Source organism: Littorina saxatilis, linkage group LG12, assembly GCF_037325665.1.
Source record: "Littorina saxatilis isolate snail1 linkage group LG12, US_GU_Lsax_2.0, whole genome shotgun sequence".
NCBI classification, from domain to species: domain Eukaryota; kingdom Metazoa; phylum Mollusca; class Gastropoda; order Littorinimorpha; family Littorinidae; genus Littorina; species Littorina saxatilis.
Window position 1 is genome coordinate 84,121,743 of NC_090256.1, and position 22,096 is coordinate 84,143,838.

Consider the following 22,096-nt stretch of genomic DNA (forward strand, 5'->3'; position numbering starts at 1 on the left):
CGTGCACTACCAGTAGCCGGGAAGAAACTCCATGGTGCATACTTGCGTTGAAACCACGGAAAGAGCCCCTTGAAACTGAAGTGCTGTGCAGTCTACTGACGCAGCCTCGTGTATGTTTGTGGCCCCTACTCTTTGCAAATGGAGTGCAAAAAGGCTTACATTGTCCCTATTTATCTTTTTCGCTCCAAGAGTGATTTGTACCTTCCCCATGGGAAGAAAGCACGAACACATACATTGTTGTTCAACCACCCGCTTTTGTGACGGTGACCACAGAGGCACGTACACCCAGTCTTGACATGAACTCGCTGGATAAAGAAAACTTCAGTCCTACCCTCTGTCTGAAATGTGTGTATTCAGTCCAGTCGCTTTATCTCAAATGTATGTATTCAGTCCATTTGCTTTATCTCAAATGCATGTATCTCTTGGGTGACTGTCGAGTTGCAAAGAAATCTCCACTGCGTGTATGTCGTTTCCTAGTCATGCGTCTTGTTGTGACATGTCCAGTGGAGTGACGCATTATAGACGTATGGCACCTGCTGCACCAGTTCGAGAGTGATTCGATCACCGAACTCGTTCTGAACAGATAGTCAGCAGGCATGCAGCATTGTGGTTGCCAGTTGACTTACTAGTACTGTATAGTTGTTATCCAGTCAACACACACGCCAAAGTTGTGTACACTGTAAGTGCCCTCGTGCCTTTGTGTGGACTTCCCTTTCCAGGAGCGTTACGTGAGTTCGTTGTTTTCATTCAGCTCGTTGGTTTCTCTGCGCAGAGTGCTTGAGGCTCTGGAGAGATATCTGGGGGGATCAGCCATGCGTTGCTCAGAATCACAATAGCCCGCTCAGAGAAAAGTCGCTCTGGATTGGTCTATGCAACGGACTCACAACGAGGCAAATCGCTTCACGATGGCGACGAAGAAAGCACGATTGCTGCGAGATATGAAAAAAGTTGTACTTCTTAAACTAGTAGACGATTCGGTCAGTGAAATCGTCAGAGAGAACGTAGTCATGATGGAAAATTTAGCTGGGGTAGTCCCTGAACCTTGAAGAACGGTGGATTCCTCGGGTTACGTAGAAAACCATGTCGAGAAGATCGCAACACGCTACACGGCATCGCAGTGTAAACACCGCCGCCATCTTGGATTACGCGGCGCGCGGTAGGCGAACATACAGTGGACGCCGCTTAATTAATAAAACCGCGGTTAATAGAGCCAGCCGCTTATAAAAGCCGATTTCAGACGGTCCGGATTTATCACTATATCTTATGTATTAGAAAAAGCCGGTTAATAAAACCAACCCGCCGCTTATTAAAGCCAGTTTTCTCAGAGAAATCACGTAGTTTGTGACTAAAACTCACATTATCTTGTTCTGATGTGGAAGACGACCAACAAACAAACACTCATAAAATCGTTCTTCTCTGCCGAGTAATGATTCGTGACGGTGACAGTGAAATTATTGATGTACCGAAGTGATCAAAGTACACGTACATGTACATAATTAAAACAAAAGTTCAACATCCTTCGTGAAGTTTTGCTTAGATTCAAACAAGTGTAAATGACGTAAGAGAAGATTTTTTTATTTTTTTTTCGAAAATGACGTATTCCTGGGCCCCGGTTAATAAATCCGCCGCTTATTAAAGCCATTTTTCGTCGGTCCAGAAGTGGCTTTATTAAGCGGCGGCGACCACTGTATTACCAACTAGAGGGTGAATCGCGAGACAGAGACAGAAAGCGTGGCGGTTCACCACAATCACCTTTGAAGGCGAAGTCCTCTCAAACGGGATTGAGAATTTTAGAGCTTATTTCTAAGCCCTATATTATCTGTTATGGCTTCTCAAATGCCAGAACATACAGACAGACAAAAGCCGCCAGACCCCATCACAAACAGAACTCTACAATCCACAGGTGTTGCCTCCACACACACACACAAACACAGAAGCCGTATATATCTATGTATATATATAAATACTAGATGAATACCCGCTTCGCCGGGTACTGTTTCGCCGGGAAGAAGTCGAGCCAAATACCCGGCTGCGCCGGGACTTTGCCGGGTGTACGCCGGTTTTGCCACCGCACCGCACGAAGGAAGGGAGATAAACGCGCAAAACACTGAAGAAGAGTAGTGACCTTCTAAAAATAGTATAACGGGAATATGGATTGAGCGTTGTCGACAGTGACCTTCTAAAAATAGAAACGGGAATATGGATTGACGCCACACGAAGGAAGGGAGATAAACGCTGAAAACACTGGAGAAGATAAGGAAGAGTTACTGGGAATGGATCCAGAGAAAAACCAAAATCGGTTCAGCGCTGCGCGCTGAGAGCACGTGTTGAAATATCTCATCGATGAGGTTGTGTCCGGGGTGTACCTGAATATGGACACCAAATTTGAAACAGATCCATCGAGAACCTTGGGCGTGCATCGCGGACACACACACACACACACACAGACACAAGTCGTATAGAAGCCGCTCGCCGAGTGCTTCGCGAGCGCTTTCCTGCACTGCCCTAAGAAACGGCTTTCTGTCATTCGCACTGCGGGCGACCTGTGGCGAACCGCTCTGGGCAACTCGTCTCTGGTAAGGGTCTTGTTTTCCCGCCTGATATATAATAAACGTTATTGATGAAGGCAGCCAAATGGCCGCGGTAGGCTTAAAACGCGCGGCTGACTGGATAAGCCCTTTATGTAACCCCGCTGTTGGGAACCTTTAACGGTTTGCCATTAGCGCCTAAATCTGTCGGCTATCGTCACCACCTGACTGGAATTTGCTTATTTTCTTCATATTTTTTCTTCTGTTTTCTGTCCCTTGCTTGAAATTGTGTAAGAGATGTGGAGTGTGTGTGTGTGAGAGCCATAAAAAGTACAACCGATCGAGCGCTGTACTGGGTGGCCGAGTGGTAACGCACTTGCGCTCGGAAGCGAGAGGTTGCGAGTTCGACCCTGGGTCAGGGCGTTAGCAATTTTCTCCCCCCCTTTCCTAACCAAGGTGGTGGGTTCAAGTGCTAGTCTTTCGGATGAGACGAAAAACCGAGGTCCCTCCGTGTACACTACATTGGGGTGTGCACGTTAAAGATCCCACGATTGACAAAAGGGTCTTTCCTGGCAAAATTGTATAGGCATAGATAAAAAAAAAAATTTCCACCAAAATACCCGTGTGACTTGGAATAATAGGCCGTGAAAAGTAGGATATGCGCCGAAATGGCTGCAATCTGCAGGTCGATGTGAATGCGTGATGTATTGTGTACAAAATTCCATCTCACACAGCACAAATAGATCCCTGCGCCTTGAGTCCGAGTCTGGAGATACGCGCGCGATATAAGACTTCATATAATACATATGAAAATGATTAATAATTCACGAGACTCGATGTGTTCATTATGACCTTTTGCTTTCGTTGTCGACCGATCATAACGCAGTGCTTGGTTTCCTCGTGTCAACCGATTATAACCCAGCGCTGGTTTTTCTCTTCAAGGGGGGAAAGCCGGACACTCCTTGACTCGTTCTTTGCTGGAGGGGAGAAATGACCCCTTGGTTGGCCTCTGTGTTGTACCTGTGCAATCACCTGCCCTTCTCGGCCGCTCCGTCCACCTCAGCAATCAAAACACCGAACCCTCCAATCTGACCCCCTTCCCCTCCCTTTGCTTACTACCGTCTCTCAGCCCTCCAAAGAACATGTACCGTCATAAATTATTCACATCAAAGATGGTGGATATAGACACTTACGGGCGAAGGAACAGCACTAGGTACCTAAGCGGCAAGCTGACACCGGAGGAATGTCTCACGGTTTACAACATGGATTGGCAGGAGATAAAAGTTGACGTGTGGAGATACCACCAACAGAAACTGCCCCAACAAGTAAACGGCCAGACAACAAGTAAAGCCTGCGGTTTGATGGAGTGAGATTTGTGGGTTTGACCTTGGCCACGTCGTTTCTTTTTCCCTTGTCATATCGGCCACATTATGGCTCGAAAAGAACACGACACTTGCCCATGGCTTGCTGCCGACACGATCGATACAGACTTCTCAGCGCAAGAGCAGCTGTCGTGATGATAACAGCAGACGCAGGATGCTGAAAATAGATCCTGGCTGGGACTTTATTACTCTGCCAGTGAAAGATGTGTGAAAAGCACGTAGATTATGATCACATGGTGCGGGATTAACAGGAAAAAAGGTAGTTAGCTAAACCACATGCGTGATCAACACTGAAGGTTTTGTTGTGTGTGGAAACACTTCTCCATCTGCCACTCACCTAATTTCCAATGTTCCAGCTAAGAAAAAAGGGTAGATGCGGGGTTTTCCCGCTTTATCCCTCCTTCACCCATCTTTTACCCCACCCCTCCCCCACAGAACAGATAAGATAGCCTGACTGCTTGCTTATCAGTGCTAACGGAGTGGTGTGTGTCTGGTGTAGAATGTAACCAGATTCGTGACTCCCCAGTAACTGGCCTGTCTGTCATGTCAGTGTACGGCCAGACTAGCTTGATGGCTCACCAGTCTGACCACCAACCGTCTACCTTCAAGCGCTCTTCTTGCTTCAAAACTTCTGTATAGTGGGTGAGTGGCAGAGTGGACAGGAGAACAGCGCTGTTTTTGTCGTGGCGGGGTCTCCAACGTTGAAAGGGGATTTTTGGAAAGGGGGGGGTGGGGTGTCTTTTGAGTGAGAGGTCCGTTCTTGTCGTCTACTACCCCATCTGGCTTTGTGTGTCCGGCCAAGCAAGCAAGCTGGCCAGCCATGTGCTTTGGTCCCGCGCCAACCTACTGACAAGTTTGGATAAGCCGAGGCGGATTGAGTTCCCACTGTTTGACATTCCTCCTAGGCCAGTCTGCCAAACATTGCTGAAGGTCACTGGCTACTGGTGCAGAGTTCACCACACTGTTTCATTGTTTGACTCCAGCCCTGGGCTACACCCCCTTTTCCCTTCCCTCCTTTTCCTCCCCTGACCCGACATTCAACCCCCTTTTCCCCACCTTATCTCCCCCTTCCTCCGTCCTCCTGACAGTTTTGTGTATCCGTGTGTCTGTGTGCGTGCGCGTGTGTGCGTGCATTGTGCTGTGTGTGTCGGTAGTGGTGAGCCAGGGCTTTGTCATTGTGCCCCAGGCTTGATGGTTGAGAATAGAAAGTGTGGTGAGACGCTAGTGTGCTGACGTTGTTGTTCGCTTTTTTTTCGCGATTTATCTATGTCTGTGACTTGCCTGTCACTGCCTGGTGTAGTCAGGCTGTCCCTTGTGAAACGAGGACGGCTCTCGTGAAAGTGTACTGTGACTGTGCATCGTTTCCGTGAGTGTGTACACCACTACACCACCGTTACTACTACTGCCCCCACCACCACCACCGTCACGATCTTCCTGGTTTCTCTCTGGCTTGCTGTTCCACTGCTCTTGTCGTGTTTAGATTGATCACCTGCCGACCCACGCTAACCTTTCTCCATGCAGAGCACACTGGGTGCGTGCGTTGTTCGCTAGCTGCCTTGTGTCATACATCTAACCGCAAGCGTGCCGATTACTCTGCCTGTGCCAGTGTCTGTCTGTCGGCGGGATTCCTGCCTTTTACTACAGGAACCGCTTCCCTTTCATAGCCCGTTCTTCTTTTCGACTGTCTGGGATACAATAATCGGGAACAACGAGAAACTGAGTGTATTTCTCTTCCGTGCTTTTCTTTTGTGGTCGTTCTTTTTTGTGGAGAGCCATCGTGTCGGCGGACTCGTCTGTTTATAACAAAGTGCTTTTGCGCTGATTGTGTGTAAAAACTGGTGTGGATTTTGATGTAGAAACTGGTGTGGGTGTAGCACTAAACAGCCGTGGAATTTGTTGGTGTAACAGTCGTATCCTTGTGACACTGGTCTGGATGTTGTGGTGTAACGACTGTATCCTGTTTCCAGAACCCATTCGGACGTCGACAAGGTCAGCAGCAGACGCCGAGCAGCGGTCAGCAGAACAAGCAGGTGACTGTCGCGCCCAAGGCTCGCGGCCAGCACACTGCTTCTGCCAACTCAGCCAACAACCCTTCTTTACAGCCCGCTTCTTCTTCTTTGTCGACGACTTCGGCGACAGCCGCTCCTGCCAAACCAGGTAAGCGGCCAGTGATTTTTTCATTGTCTTTACTTAATCGTCAATGCTTGTAATATGTCAGTATGTACTTGTATTGCCTTCTTTAGAAACCCGTCCTGCTTCGAAGTGTGACTGTGAGAGATGTTGAATTATTTGTGAGTGAGACTGTGAAAAATGTCTTCAGCATGAGATCTGACATGATTAAGTGTTTCATTCGTAACAGCTTTGTCGCGCATATTGACTGGTCTGCACTCTAGTGAGAGTTACAAAACGCTGCTGATCGGATTATTCTTAACACCACTCAGATTTCATTATTCAATTGTTATTATCTGCTATGGTCGTGTGTTCCTGTCGTATGGTTCTCCCGTGAATTTACTCTACAAAATCGATGAGCAAATGCATCAGCGTTGATTCGGGCAGCGGATCACGCGTCTAGCTGTGCTGCGGTCCCGATGAATCACATTCACGGTGTGTGGAGATAATCATTAGCATGAGTGCTGGCTGGATGTCATGCCCTTGGAACTTCGCCCATCTCTCAGACTTTCGCCAGTACATACATGTACATTGTATAATCAAGCCGGCCCTGTTATTTTTGCGGATACCAGTAAGTTCGTCACACGGTAGATTCGTCTCTCCCCCCTTTCCCCGTCGCGATATAACCTTCGTGGTTGAAAACGACGTTAAACACCAAGTAAAGTAAAGGTAGATTCGTCACCGGTCCCCGGTAACTTCGCCACAGTACTAATAGTGTGACTTTACATGATATATTATGATCAACAGTCAAAATTTGATGATACAGTGTCTCATATTGAGAATATTTGACCAGTTGGATTCCTACCCAATTCACTACTTCCTTTCTTGAAGATACATGTTCTTGTTTAAAAAACTACAACTGCTGGAAATGTGAGCTTGGCATGCTTTTGTCTTCTAGTTCAAGATTCGTTTGTGTTCTCTATCTGTGTTTGCAGTTTTCCCTGCTGTTGTTATGGCAATTATATGGATTTTGACTTCAGCAGTATAATTATAAAATATTAATTTGTGAACTGTTAGTAAGAAAGTGTGCTTCAGTTGAATGTTTTGTATGCTTCACTTGTATGTCAGAATTGATGGTACCTGATTTGTTTAGGTGTGGACATTTGGATTTTGTTTGAGATTCATCTCTCTCTCTCTCTCTCTCTCTCTCTCTGAGTCTCTCTCCCACCTCTAGCTTTTTGTCATTAAAAATGTGAATCTTGAATCTCTCCCACAAATCAAACATCTGAAAGCATAAGCTCTAAGCATCATAGTAAACACCCGCCCACCGGCCCTGCCGGTAACTTCGTCACCCGTGACGAATCTACCGTGTGACGAACTTACTGGTAGCCATTTTTGCTCACGCTTGATAGCTGACCATGGATTGCGGGAGGTAAACGGCAAAGGCTAGAAATTGTGTGCCAGACTCTGAAATGAACAAGCTCTGACTGACGATGATGTTGTGTTACCGCTGAAAAGGTATTGATGACCAATACCAAATTTGGTCCTGCCTTGTGTTGATTAACAGTACAGTTTGTGTTTTTTTATGTCTGTCTGTCTCTTTGTTTACGTTGTGCATTTACTTAAGGAAAGAGGGAAAAAACTGATCGGTCAAGCCGTTTTCTGGTCCTATGAACCACCCAGTGTCTGACCTGTCTGAAAACACCTCCGCGTGGAGTGGTTTTGCTGCCCGCCCAGTGAAGATAAAGAGGAAACATTAATTTTCTCTGCTCTCGCGGCAGCAAGCAGGATGTCTCTGAACTGGAACGTGTTTTTTTCTAGCTCCGTCTTTTTGTCTATTTCTTTATGCTGAGCCGTTTTCGATTTCTATTAGTTAAAGTATTTCTTAACCGTCGAAGGCCATAATATATATCTCTCTTTGTTGGCTTCCTATCGTCACATTTTGTAGCTTGGGCAAAGACGATTTTTGTGGAGTTTAGTGTATCTGCTGAGCTTCCCAATCCCATTTCTCTCTGACAGTGACAGTGGCTTTTTTCTTTTCTGGTCTGTATCTAGATCCCGCCCTCTCATATTGACCCTTTTTGTTTGGCATCAGACTAATATGTTTCCTTTGTAAGGATTCACTGCACGCCTTCTTTTTGCGTTATTTGCAAGTTTAAGTATTGATCAATTTGTGAGTTATGGACTTATTTCAAGTTTTAACGTTGCGTAGAGCTTTGACATTTCACGAGCGACTGCTTAGTTCTAGAGTTACTCCTGTTCGTCATTACTGTCATGGCTTTGCTTTTCAACTCTGTAAACAATCTAATTACTATTGTTGCTGTTTTGTGGGATTCTTTTTGTGGCTATTGATTTCTCTCTTTTTTTGTTGGTTCGTTTTGTCAGTTTTGTGTCACTGCCCCTTGAATCTAGGAAGTGCAATATTTTCGTCCTTTTCACAAATTATACATTGTTTCGTTTCGGCCTCACAAATTGTAAAGGATTTCTGTGCTCATTGTGCAATTGTTGTGATAATGGCTTGGGTTTCTTTGTATCGATTATGGTGGCCTCGTTTCTTCTGCGCTCGGTTGTTTGTGCTGGCTGCTAGCCAGGAAAGCAGGCAGGGAATAACCGACCGTGTTGAGATTTGAGGAGGAAGGGTGAGGGTGGGTGGGGGTAGTTTCTGCCTCTAAAGGGGGGCCCGGTGTGTGGAAGGTCAGTGGGGGATCAGTCAATACTGAACAGGCAGTGTTGCTGATCAATACACTGTGGGGTCTGGCCGCCCGCCACACGCCCTGTCAAGATACCCCCCCTCCTTCCAACACCCAGCTCTCGTTCTACACTCCACGGTGGTGTGAAGCAAGGTGTGCTGTGCCGTGTGCTGCACACTATGTGTACTTTGGCTTTCACCTGACATTCGGGTCCCGTGTTCATATCGCTCCCCTGGGGGGGGGGGGGGGGGGGGGGGGGGCGGGCGTTGAGACGTGTGTACACGTGCGTATTAACTACGTCGTCTACTTACCTGCAAGGCCCACTCGTCACACTCACGTAGGCCTGGCACACTACGAGCTTGCGGCCCTAAAAATAACATGGCTAAACGCTGTATAACGAGCTACTCTAGCCAGCTACTTTACTTTCCGCTTTTGACCCTTTTCAACTAGCGACCATTACCTGTTCCCCCTTCTTGCCCCAAGATTCACTCCCCGCCCCCGGTATTTTATGGGGCAGGTGGCCGAGGAATTCAGCCATTAGTTCTTTTTCATTCTTGCCCAGACATAGCTCGGCCCATCTCTTGCCTGCCGCTGACAGCAGACACCGAACAACACCTAGCGGGAAGGAAAGCAAGAAGAAAAGGGTGGGAGAGGGAGGAAGGCAGCTGTGTGGAATTTGTGTTGTACCAGTCGGGGTACTGTACCAGTAGCATGCTCGCTGTATGCCAGACAAGGTTCAGCAGCTGTCTTTCTGGGAATCTCACCAGATATCCTGTCCACATGGAACCCGTTTTTGCTGCGTGAAAGTGGCACATCTGAAAACGAAGGGAGAAAAGTAGTGGTATGTCGTCATCCGACAGTGTGGTGTGTAGGAAGCCAGACAGTCAGGGGTTTGTGTGGACTGGCATAAGTCATCACCTCCCTGCTGGGAAACCCGCTTGCTCGCAATCTCGCATGAACTGTTGAGCTGTGTGTGAAGAGGTGTTTGTGTGCCAGGCAATTGGCGGGTGACCTTGGTGCGCTGAAAGGTAAGCGCCAGGCAGTAAGTACATAGTTACATGTTACATAAATACATGCACTGCGGGCCTATACCTGAGTGAGACCACCATCTGTCGACATGGTGCGCTGTGTGTGCGTGCTGTGGACTTGGCGGTCTGACAGATGGCAAGGGTTTGGGTTTCAGCCAGGAATGCACCTAGTGTTTAATGAACACTCTATCACACTTACTGCCGCGGATACAATAGGCTCTCACGTCTACCAAAGTCAGTGCCACAAGTTGAAAGAAAGAAACCATAAGAGTACAGTGGTCAGGCGGTCTGCTAAATATTGTTCAAGAACCTTGCTGATTTGTCAATTATTGGTGATTGCATATTTCTTTCTTTGGAGTTGTTCGTGGTTAAAGTATTGTTTGCCTCCTCGAGTATCTGTGGATATATTGATCACAACAGTTTCATTTCAATCTGTAAGCGTTTTCTTGATGGTGAATGTGTCATTGTTCAGTCATGGATGTAAGCCATGAAGGAGATTGTCTATTGGTGTATGGCAGTACACACCACTGATGTTTCTGATTTGTGTTTTTCAGCAACAAAGGAAGAAAAAGGCAACAGCCGCAGTAGCAAGAGTCAAGCAACAGAAAAACGGAAGAGGCGATCAGACAACCCAGTATCGTTAGCAGCCGAAAGCGAGCCAAGGTCAGCATCACCAAGCAAGCGCGGCAAGAGTGCAGGGGAAACTGATAGTGAGGCTACCTCCAGTCCTAAAGAGGCTGTAGATAGCAGTGCCAGCAACAGCTGTCCCGAGGGAGAGGCCCGTGGAGACAAGACTGCTAGTAAGAGCAAGACTTCCACCCCCTCCTCCACTCCCCCAGCCACACCCTCTACAGCATCCACAACCCCAGTGTCTGATGTGCCCGGCAGTAAAGACAGGACAGTGGGCAAGTCTCTCAGGCCCAAGAAAGGCAGCAACAATAATAGCAGCTCATTGGTCCCCTCACCTTCAGTGTCTGAACCCAACAGTAGTAAAGTTAATGTCTCGGTCAGCAGCATAGTCACTTCCTCAGTGAACACAAAGACAAGTGAGTCACGGCGCACTCCTGCATCTGTTAACAGTGCGAAACAAGAGAAGAAGGACAAAGACTGTGTGAGCACTGCTAGCAGCAGTGTTGTGACACCAGCATCCCCAGCAACAACCAGCACCACCACCACTCTCAGTGCCAGCAGCACTGTCACAACTGTCAGCAGTGCAGCTCCCTCAACAGTCTCCGCAGCAGCTACTTCCCTGAAATCCTCTCCCCCACCTCTGGCACCAGCCAGTCAACCTCCCAGCTCTGGCAAAAAACAGCCCAGAGCAAGGTCAGAAGGCAGAGAAACCCAGGGCAAGAAAGGAGCCAAGAAATCTAGTGAAGGTGAGAGCAGCAAGGCAGCAACAGGATCTTCGCGACATGGAGCATCAAGAAACAGCGGTCCGGAACACGCCTTGAGTCAGCATGAGGCAGGTAAGCGCCCCGCTGAGGCCCTCTCACATGGTGCAGGTAAAGTGAACACAGACTCCCCCGCCACTGCTGCCAAGAAATCGCAGCTGTCAGATCCCGGCAAGGCCGTGGGGCTCGAGGAAGCAGAGGATACTATGCACTACAAAAAGCAGCTCTTATTAGCGGGTGGTAGCAACAGCCCCACTTCCAGCACAGCAAACTCTCAGTCTTCGCCTTCGTCAACCTTTTCAGCCAGCATCGATGTCAACCGCTCTGTCACAGATCAGCTCACGAAGCTGGCTAAGGCCGAGAAGATAGCGCTTGGAGGCGGTGATGGAAAGATAGATACTGAACACAGTTTAGAGACGTCCACATCAGGAACTTTTTCTAATTCGGTGCACACTCCAGTATCAGCATCCTCAGATCCCAGGACAAGTGAACCTGATACCAAAGTGTATGACCCTAAAGTGTATGATTTTATGACTGAGAGGCACAGAGAGGCCAGTGCTTTTACGTGTGTGAAAGGCAATGCTTCACTGTGCAACACTTCATCGTCATTATCAGAAGAGCGTGCGGAATCCCGCGCCAGTGACAGTCAGGTGTCTTCAGGGCTAGGGGATGACCGTCGACCAGGCTCAAGATTGGATGACCTGCGTAGTGTGAAAAGCAGTCCCACATCCAGCCCCCTCATCGTTGACCGCAACGAGCCTGTGAACATTTACCGTGATCCTGAATTGATGAGCAAGAACCCAGTGCGTAGTGGATTGAGTGTCGCGCCCATGCACAAGACCATGAGCGGCCCAACATACCCTGGTGTTCCTGGAGGTCTGCCTGCCCCACCTCCAGGCATGACCACCTCCACCACACTTGCCTCCCACCCCACTTCTCTGGCCCGCTCCATGATCCCGGGTCTGCCCTATCCCCCACATCAGCTCCCACCAGGCGCCATGTCACACGGTCTCCCCGTGCCCCACGCCTTCTCTCAACTGGACGCTCTAGCTGCCCGAGAAATTGCTGCAGCTGCCCAACAGCAGCAGCACCAGCAGATTGCAGCACTGCAACAACAGTACCAGAATGCTGCACAGCTGATGCACTCCATGCCATACTCCCTGCAGGGTGGACCTGGACCTCGCATGTCACAACTGGAACTTCTGTGGCAGCAGAAGTTCCCCCATGTTCCCGTGCCCCCTACCTGGCTTCTGGCCAAGCAGCCTGAGGCTCTTCTTGGTGATGCTCTTATCCAGCGGGAGCAGCTTGAACGGCTTGAGCAAGAGCGCATTGAGCGTGAACGCATCGAGAAAAGACTTGAGATTGAGAGGCTGGAGAGGGACAGAGCAGACAGAGCTGAAAGGGAAAGGCGGGAAAAGAGAGATAAGCTGGAAAGGTAAGAGCACAGAATTTGTTCTCTTATTTTTTTTATTACATTTTTGCCAGAACTTTGGTGTCAAGGGAGTAACATCACACTCTCGGCATTCATGCTTGCGATGAATGGTTGATTCTTGATGAATACCTTTTGCAATGTTCATCATGCTGTTGTAATGATTGACAGGCTTGAAACATTGTGTCTTAGAGGGCTGTCACACATGCGACTGAGTCGCGCGATTTACCCTGTCACACAGCCGACTCAGTCGTAGAAAACAGCTACGACAAGTCTGCGACTCAGTCTCATGCGATTCCCTCGTAGCTTTGAGGTTTAGAACATGTTCTATTCCTGCGATCCAGTCGTCGGTCAATCGCAGGGGCAGAGCCAACAGAGCCAATCAGAACGCGTTGCTGCGGCCTTGACGCCGTGACGTAAAATAATGGCGGACAGTGGCGTACAGCGTCTCTTCGTCGATTCAAAACTTTTTGATAGAACAGTTTTTTACTCAGATATAAAGGAGACGTTTTAGGCGTGTACAGCGGTCGGAAAACATTAATTGCAGCTGTCTGGGAACTTTATTTCTTGCAAAGGCGTAATGCTGAAAGGAATTTTTCAGAAAGGTAGAGCGACGTTCGAACATTTAGCGTCTGCTCTCGCAAAGCGCGTTTGCCGTGTTCACTACGACACATCACTTCCGCCCCGCTCGCGTGGAGTTATCGTTCGCCAGTCGTTCGTCTATCGTTCATCGTGTGACGGGTCAATGGCCTACGATGTGATGTGCGATCGGCCAAAGACTGAATCGCAACGACTGAGTCGCCTGTATGACCGAGGCTTAAAAGAAATGCACAGGAAGTCTGAATGACATAGCACTTCCTTCTGTTGAATTTATTAGTGTCTTTGTGGAATAGACAGAGGTGGATTTAAGGAGGCTCTGACAAGCAAGCCACAGATTTATTGATTTCAGACTGTCGTGTAAGCTGAAGATAGCTTACATTTAGCAAGGGTATGCTAAATGTGTTTGTAGAAGAAGCATACAGGAGCTGATAAGTACGGATGATGGTATTTCACAGATGACTTTGTCAGGATTACGATATGTAGACAAAGCACAAGCAACGTTCACACTTTATTCAGTTATCTTTTCAGTAGAATATTTATTTTCTGTTAGTCCTTAAACAACAAAGTGACATTCTTTTAGTCAGACAGTATTTTTTTTAAAAACCTTATATATAATATGGTAGACACAAAGATTACAAGGATGTAATGTTTGTACCTTTAGTTTATGTATGCTTCTGACTAAGGGGACATTCTGTCACCATTACAGATAATGCATGAACACAGACTCTCTACAAGGGTATACATGTAAAACTATGCACTCTGAAAGAAATAGGAATCGTTGGTCTGAACCTTACATGTTTCCCCTGTTGGGGAGACTTGTGTTGGCTGAGAGCTCAACACTAAATACTTGCCAATTTGGACGGGTCTGGTATTTCAGGGGTGAGTCATTCCACTGGCTGTGAGTGTGAGGCAGCTCACAGCCATCACAGCATGTCAACACTTGGCAGCTGTTCAGGTGCACTGGTTCTACATGTACAGACATGGCACTTGCAACACAATACTTTCAACAAAAACGATTCACCAATCGTATGCCCCTGGGGCTTTCAGTCTCCCTCTGTGGTTTATTTAGATTGTAAACAGTTATGGGGCTGTGCTCTGTTGCTCAAATGGAAAGAAAAACATTGGGTATGGGATATTTTATTCGGGTGAATTTATTATGATTTCACAGTGGTATGGTTTGGGCTTCTCTTTCATACCCTCTTGTGATAAAGTATAGGATTGTACTGAAAGCAATAAAACACTCTTTTCTTGCTTGAATACTGCCGTACATGTATTTTGAAGTCCTGGGAAGAACTAGTTCCTCCTTCCTTTTCCCCGGTACACACCCGACCAACACTTCATGTTGGCCACCACACAATCAAAGGGAAAAGAAAAAAATAAATCACATGGCGTAAATTTGCATGTTAAAGCTGTATTAGCTGCAGAAAGTTATATATAGCGGCAAACAGTCATAACATGTTGGACCCTGGAAATAGGAAAACCTGTTTTGAAGCTAGAAGAAATAACTGTCTGGTAAAGAACTCTCTGAGTCTAAACATAGCCTCTTCTGTTCAAAATTCACATAAAAGGCATAGAATCCAATTATCTATAAACTGCGCAATTTTTAGTATTACAGAACGTCATGTGACTTATTGCGCTGCACTGAATTACAAGTGTTGTGACCAAAGCCCTTCTACTAAGCATTCGTTAAAGACTCACTTGGAAATTATTTGTGTGAACAAATGTTTAAACTTCCTGTGTTAACTGCTCACCATGTGGTTATTACATACATGTATCAAAATCGAAGGGTCCCCCCCCCCCGCGGGTTAGGGGGAAGACAAAGTAACAAAGCAAATAATTATGTTTGTGTGTTGTGGATTTGGGACGTTGTGTTACTTTATTTAATTTTTATTTTTTTTATTTTTTTGTGTGAGAAAGGGACAGTGTTTGTTGAAGAAGAGGAAGCTAGATCTACTGACGTGAAATTAATTTTGCCTCCATTTTTATCAAAAAGTTCTGGTAAATTCATGTGGAAAGAAAAGGCACGAAACAGAAAACAGAATCATAAACAAATCCGACCGTGAAACATTCTGTGTCGGTTTCATGTTTCACACTCAAACCCATTTTAAAACACACATCCGGTATCAGCGCACTCCGCTACAACCACCCCGCTGTCCTCGGGTGCTTTCAAACCGGAGCAGATGATAAAGAAACGCGCACTCTGTGTTGGAAAGCGGCTGACATTGGCTGCGTTAATAATATGCAAAGTATGAAAGCAGAGCCAGGCTGACTGCTTACGCCACTGTCGTGTCTGCAAAAGCGCGCTTTACTGCAAGCCACGCTAGTGGGGTGGGAATTGTTGCCGAGCTGCTGAGTGTAGAGACGCCGCTTGATACCGGTCAAGTTATCAGTTTGTCTGTACACTCGTGTATTGGATGTGTATTTCCTTCTGATGTGGCCTTTGGATACTATCTAACAGAGTTGGCACAGTGTGTATAATGAAGGTGAGGAGTATTTTAGCGTGTACACACAGCGGTGGCCGCCGCTCAACGTGCTGTGTGTGTCAGGTCGCGCGGAGCCTTTGCGTGCAAAGCGCTGGATGGGTTGCCATCTTGGATTTTTGTCCCGTGTTGGCTCGAACTTCTCGATCGCACTCACTCCCGGGGTTATCACTTTGATTCGCATTTTCCATAAGATACACCCTCTCTAATTCTAAATGACCACGACACACTACGTTGACAAATATGACAACTTTTCTTGTTTCGTGGGTCTTCGTTAGGGTTAGCTGTGGGAGGCGATGTACGACCTTGACCTTCGAAGACAATCTATCGACGCAGTTCATGTAATATTTCTGTCTCTTTCATCAACTCGGTTTGGCTACACATTTGAGGCGTTCTTTCTCTCAGAAACTGATGTGAACTGGGTAGAACTGTTACAGAAAAGAAGCTCTTTATCGTCGATGTGTTCATAGGTGCAGTTGATATTCCCAGACATTGCAGGTGCGCGGCTTTCTCTCGTTCTAATTTGGAAGGGGAAGTTTCATGGTGACTTGCATTCCTATCTCAATCCTGTGACTTTGTGATTGTATTGGTATCATGACTGCATCATGCGCACACTGATTACTGCGACATTATCGAATCAAAAAGTACTGGAGTGACCTAAGTCCTAACTGGTATTGTTTGCATCGTTCGTTTTGTTTACCAAGAGAATAAACCACTGTGAGCGATTTACTATAAGTCTAATAATACACACGTGCGTGGTTTAACCTGATATGTAGTACAGGCTGTATTAATAAGATAGAAGCTGAATATAAGTATAAGTTATAGTGCCTTGGCGTTTGGTCAGCAGAGGGTCAATATAGTAGGGGCAAAAATCTGGAGTATTGTTATCAAACAATAAAGAAGATACAGCTAAACTGATGAACAACAGTTCTTGAGCCTATCCATTTCCCTGAACAACTGTCTTAGCAACTCCACACACTCATCCAAAATACTGCACTAAAAAGACCAACTAAGATATAAAATACTTGTGAAAAATTAAGTAGCATGGCACTCACAGTCACACTTACCTTGAGTAAATTTAATGATAAAGAATGCATGTCCATCAAGCACCATCAGCATAAAACTTCAAAAGTCTCCAAGAAAATGTTAAATTTCTCTTGCAAAAAAACCAACTGTTTTCAAGCTTTTAACGGGTGTGTTTCTCAAGATAATGTAATACCTCATGTCACCAAGAAAAGGATATCAGCAGTGTAAAAGCACCTTATTGAAGAAGATACACTTTCAAGGTCTTAACCCATGGGGAAATTTTATGTGGGTCACCTGATACTGCCTTTTATCATGGTTAGGGTTGATCCCGGTTGAACATGTAATGTCTTTAGCCATCATATTATTATCTGTATGTCCTCTCTTGTTATCATTTAGCACAGAGTTTTGAATTCTGACATCCATTTTGCAGAGAAAGAATAGAAAGAGACAAGGCAGAAAAGGCTGAGCGAGAGAGAGCAGAGCGAGAACGCATGGAAAGAGAGAGGCTGGATAAGGAACGGAAAGAGAGAGAAAGGATCCTGGAGCAGCGAGAGTGGGAGCAGCAGCAGCAGAGGCATCAAGAACGAGAGAGAATTCATAGAGAATCGGCAGACACCAGCGCTCAGGCTGCCGTGGATGAACATTTTGTGGAGTCCTTCCGATTGGCCAAGCTAAGGGTAAGTGTGGACAACAACATTCTTGTGTATTTGATATTTGTGTACCACTACCAGTGAATACAACAGAGCAGAGAGCTAAATATTTTCTTTAATGTCCTGGTTTGATGTCATTGATACTGCTTGTAAATGTGTTTTTCAGTGCTCTGTAAGTTCATGGTGATTAAACAGAACACTATTTAAAATCAGCTGTTAGCTAACATTGCATAATTTGCTTGCATTTGCACCACTAACCTTATCAGCTTCACCCGGTTTGATTTAATCAGTATGTGAGTACAGAAAGTAAGTGATGCTGTCATGCCAAAATGTCCTTGAGAAGAGTGAATCTACAACTAGTAAAAGGGGAAGAGAACTTTTAGATTTCTTTTCCACGCAGCATAATGTTTATTTTTATCCAACCCCTTTCTTTCACTTGAGCTGGAAAAAGAAATTAGTTTTCAGACAGGGCGTTCAGTTGTGTCAATCTGAGGACATAAAACTATGGACAAGGTGGTTGTGTTTGTGTTTGCTCCTCTTTGTTAGGTTTCTGTCTCGCTCCCAAGTTCTTTTTTCTGCAAAATGTGTTAAATACAGAACCAAAATAGCACAGCTGGTAGTAGTGTGAATAGACTAGGGTGTGTAGCTGCTAGCAGAGGAGAAGTAGACCTTTGCAGCTGTATGGGTACACATTGTCACATTCCACAGCAACACCTGACAGGCAGCACATATGCAATATGTTGGCATAGCTTTTAAAGTGACTGTAACTTAATCAAGAAAGATGCAGTCTTTACTGCCCGAATTATGCTCAATATTTTATGATTTGGATGTTCAGTGTATTTATTCTGCTGTGAACAGTTGGTTTGTGACTGAAGATGAAAGTGCACATCACTTTTAAGTGACCGCTGGGTAAAATCTGGTGAGTGTGATAATGGTATTGATATTAATGATCATAAAAAGTTAAAAAGAAAAATATGACAACTCACACCCAGCAACATGGTGTCTGTTTGGTTTGTCGATTAAATCCTTCAGGAATGATTTCAGTGGCAGAGTAGTATGTAACTGTGTTTTGTACAGGGCATTGCTCCCACTGCGTGGGCAACACCCTCCATCACCAAGGGAACAGGCAAAGGGTTCATCAAAATGGAGGCTGAAAAAGCTCAGGAGGAGGAACGGATGAAAAGGGTCAGTATTCTCTTACCTTTTTGTTTGCCTTTGTTTGTCTTTAAGTATGTTCAGTCTTCTCTTCTCTTTTTTTTTTTCTTTTTTTTTGTGGGGGGGGGGGGGGGGGCTTTTCTTTTCCATCTTTCCTTCCTTTCTTCTTTCAGAGCTAAAGACATTATTTGAATTGCAACAATCTCTCTTTGACTGCATGGTCGGGATTGGCTAGGCTGTCAGATACTTTAGCTAAGGAAGTTTACATATGTGCAGTATGTGTTCATAAACCTTGTGTGGGAAGTTCATCTCACTTCTAGATGAGATGACAAAGAGATCAATAGAATAAACTTGGCACAGGGAAGTTCATATATATAATTTATCACTCTTGTTAAACACAGGCTGTGACACAGACAGCTGCTGTTTTTTTCTTGCCTCTGACTGTAGTTACAACCCACCCTTTGCTTCATGTCTTTGTGCTGCTTCACAGCCAGTGGAGTTTCTGTGCACTACAAGATTCCATACCTTCCAGTGTGTTTGAAATGGACAAATGCATTAGATTGTCCTTCTCACTGCTGCTGCTTTTCCTGTGGCTTTGCCAGTACGAAGGCCAGTAAGGAAGAAAACACTCTTTCCCAGGAAGAAAGCCAGAAAGGAATGAAACGCTCTTTCCCAGGAAGAGCTACAGGAGCAGACTGGATCAATATCAAATCGTTATCAGGCTAGAAATGTCAGGCCACTACTTATGCAGGCATGAGGGAGCGTCTGTATGTGTGTGCACTGAGCTCTTTCCTTGTGACCTGCTCCATTGATTTGCTGCTGAGCTCATTGAGTTCTGCCAGGCCCCTATGTTCGGTGGCAGCAGAGCTGGAATCTTTGGTCTGTGTAATCACTTCATGAGGAACAATCATAATGATGTGAGGCCGTGTAGACTAAGTGTAGACAGAGCTTCGTGGTGGCAAAATCATTCCATAACAGCCTACTGCAGGCTCCAGGCAATCAATACCCAGTGCATGACAGTGGCTTTGTGTCAGGGGGTATTTATAGCTCCTTGTGTCAGTGGAGGGAATGCTCTAAGGTCTGGTCTTTGTTCTCATCTCATTATGCATGTCTGGCTGGCGTCAATGGCAGGAAGATTGAGACTGTTTATTTACATCAATTTGACTGACTCGTCCAGAGCTGATGCAAAGCCTAGAGGCAGGTGTTTCCTCAATATGAAAAATGTGTACCTCCGCTCCCTCCCTCCATCCATGATTCACACATTTCCGAGATGTTGGCTTATAGGATTATGCTTTGGAGGTGGTTGTAGTCTTACAGTTAGAAGCAGTGTTATATCAAGATACTTTTGAATTTGTGGTGGTGATAGATTTTCTGTTTATTCTTTGCTGTTCGTTGAATGGTTTCTCATCCGCTTTTCTGTGTGTTTTGCAGGAAGTAGATCAGCGCATGATGAGTGAAGACAAGCGGTACCTGGCTAGTCTGCATGAGCAGCGCGGCGATCTCAAGTCAGAGTTTGTGATGGGCAAAGATGGTAAGCCAGTCTATGGCTATCCACCCTACCATTATGGAGGCGGCGGCTACCCCCATCCCTCCAGCAACTCCTCCAACCCAGCCAGCAAACCAGAGGCCATCTTCAGCCTGTATGGCTACCCGTCTCAGCACTCCACCATCACCACAGAGCAGCTCCAGAAGAAGGGGCTGGCCCCAGGTGGGCGGCCTCTCAAGGAGGAGAAGGGCATGTACCCTTCTCACAGAAATTCCTCCCCACCGCAGGCTGCTTCAGCCCACCACCTTAAAGACATGAAGCAGCAGAGCTCGGTCATTGTGGAGAACAAGGTGAAGATGGAGAAGCCTGTGGCAGCTCATTCGCATCATCAATCCACTTTGTCTTCATCGTCATCCTCATCACCTCGCCCTCAGCCCCGTCCTGCACACACACCCGAGCAGCGGCCTGACCGCCCCTTGTCATCATCAGCTGGTCTGCCCAGCTCGGCTCTCCCTCATCACATGGTGGGCCCCTCCATTCCAAGCAGCAGCAGTTTCATGGCCCAGTCTCCCCATCCCACGGCTTTCCGTAGCCTGGATCCCAAGTCCATTTCTCGATCTCAGAGCCCCTACAAGATGGGACCCAGTCAGCCTGTCCCGGTATCATGTCCACCGCCTCACTCGGCTGGCCAGCCCCAACCTATAAACTTCAGCAGCAAGTCCAAGGGGCAGAGCGGGTCAGCCAGCCCATACCCCCCTGCGGCCATCGCTCAGCCCCCTGTGTCGTTGCCGGCTTCCACAATGGCGTACAGCTACAGTCTGATACAGCAGGGCCTAGTGCCCAACCCCATGTACAGCCAGAACACCATGCCCAATACCATGCACATGGCTCGTTCCCAGGTCAACACCGGACCCCAACCAGCAACCTCTGCTGCCCCAGTACACAGTCCTCACAACGCGGGCATGTGTATGCCTCCATCTTCTTCACAGGCAGGCAAGCCCCCCCAGCTCAGCCCTCCTGGGCCTGGCAAGCGGAAGAACACTTCTGGTAGAGACAATGGTTCCATACAGTCCAGCAAACGCTCAAAGGCAGCAACACAAGTGGGAGCGACAGCGGTGTCGGACACTGGCAGGACTGGTGGCATGGCATCAGTGCCTGTGACCACCCCGCAGATCCTGACAAACCCTTCCCCGTACACCACCACCAGCAATAACTTGGCCAACATGAGCAGCAGGGCAGCTGTGCCTCTGGCCGCTAATGCCCAGCAGCATGTGCCCAGCGGATTTCTGGATAGCTTCAAGTCCTTTGTGGAGACCACGGTTCAGAATGCATTCCTTCAGGATGAGAAGAGCTCTCGTGAGAAAGAGGAACGTGACAGGTTACAAAAACAGCAGGAAATCAAGTTCCAGCAGCAGCAACAGGTTACCATGGTGGAAAAGATGGACAGTACTCCCACAGCAGTGTCTCGTGAAGAGGTGTCGCCTTCACCAGTGGCGGGTGTGTATAGTCAGCCGGTCACCCCGGGTCTGCCCAACAGTAGCATGGCGTCCATCATAGACACTATCAATAGGGTGGCCAATGGGCAGGACACAGACAGTGACACTCTCAGTGCCCCCAGCCCTCCCCCCCAGAGCCGTGGGGAAAACAATGCCAGCCCGCAGCAACGCGGGGCCACCCCTTCTGCTCCCAAGCTGAAGAAGGCCTGGCTGCAGAGACACGCTGATGACAAGAAACCGTCCGCCTCCCCCCTTGTTCCCTCCCCTCTGGTGATTGCTCAAGATGACTCCAATTCCAGTCAGTCCACGTCCAAGGAAGTGAAACATTTTCTCAAAGGATCTAGCGGTTTGGACTCATCCACTGCCTCTGTGAATGGGGATGTGACTGCTTCGCCGGTCCCGGGGTCTAATGTGAACAGTACAAATGTCACCAATGTCAACCTCCCAAATGGCAATATTTCCTCTGATCTCCACAACACCAATGCCAATGATGAGTCTACCTCTTCTGCTTCTGAGACAGAATCACAGGTCAGTTGTTGAAATCATTTCTGTGTGAAGCACTTCAGTGACACATTTTAGATTTGATATCGGTCTGGAACATTGGAAATGCGTCTGGTTTGAATGCGTTTGGAGGTTATAGGCTACA

The 22,096-nt window shown here is 47.0% G+C and overlaps 2 protein-coding genes across 3 annotated transcripts in view; both read left to right on the plus strand.

Moving 5' to 3' along the window:
• The window catches only part of LOC138982996 (eukaryotic translation initiation factor 2-alpha kinase 3-like), a 387,290-nt gene extending 384,146 nt beyond the window's left edge, over positions 1 to 3,144 (plus strand). The window contains exon 18 of the transcript XR_011461032.1: positions 2,924 to 3,144. The gene's annotated coding sequence lies outside the window, so the exon portion shown is untranslated. The remainder of the gene's footprint in view (positions 1 to 2,923) is intronic.
• LOC138982995 (probable JmjC domain-containing histone demethylation protein 2C) overlaps positions 1 to 22,096 on the plus strand; it is a 124,397-nt gene that overhangs the window by 82,723 nt on the left and 19,578 nt on the right. For both annotated transcript variants that reach the window (XM_070356383.1, XM_070356384.1), the window contains 5 exons: positions 5,878 to 6,067; positions 10,292 to 12,563; positions 17,094 to 17,340; positions 18,391 to 18,498; positions 19,900 to 21,978. In XM_070356383.1, the coding sequence (XP_070212484.1) occupies positions 5,878 to 6,067; positions 10,292 to 12,563; positions 17,094 to 17,340; positions 18,391 to 18,498; positions 19,900 to 21,978 (4,896 nt within the window). The remainder of the gene's footprint in view (positions 1 to 5,877; positions 6,068 to 10,291; positions 12,564 to 17,093; positions 17,341 to 18,390; positions 18,499 to 19,899; positions 21,979 to 22,096) is intronic.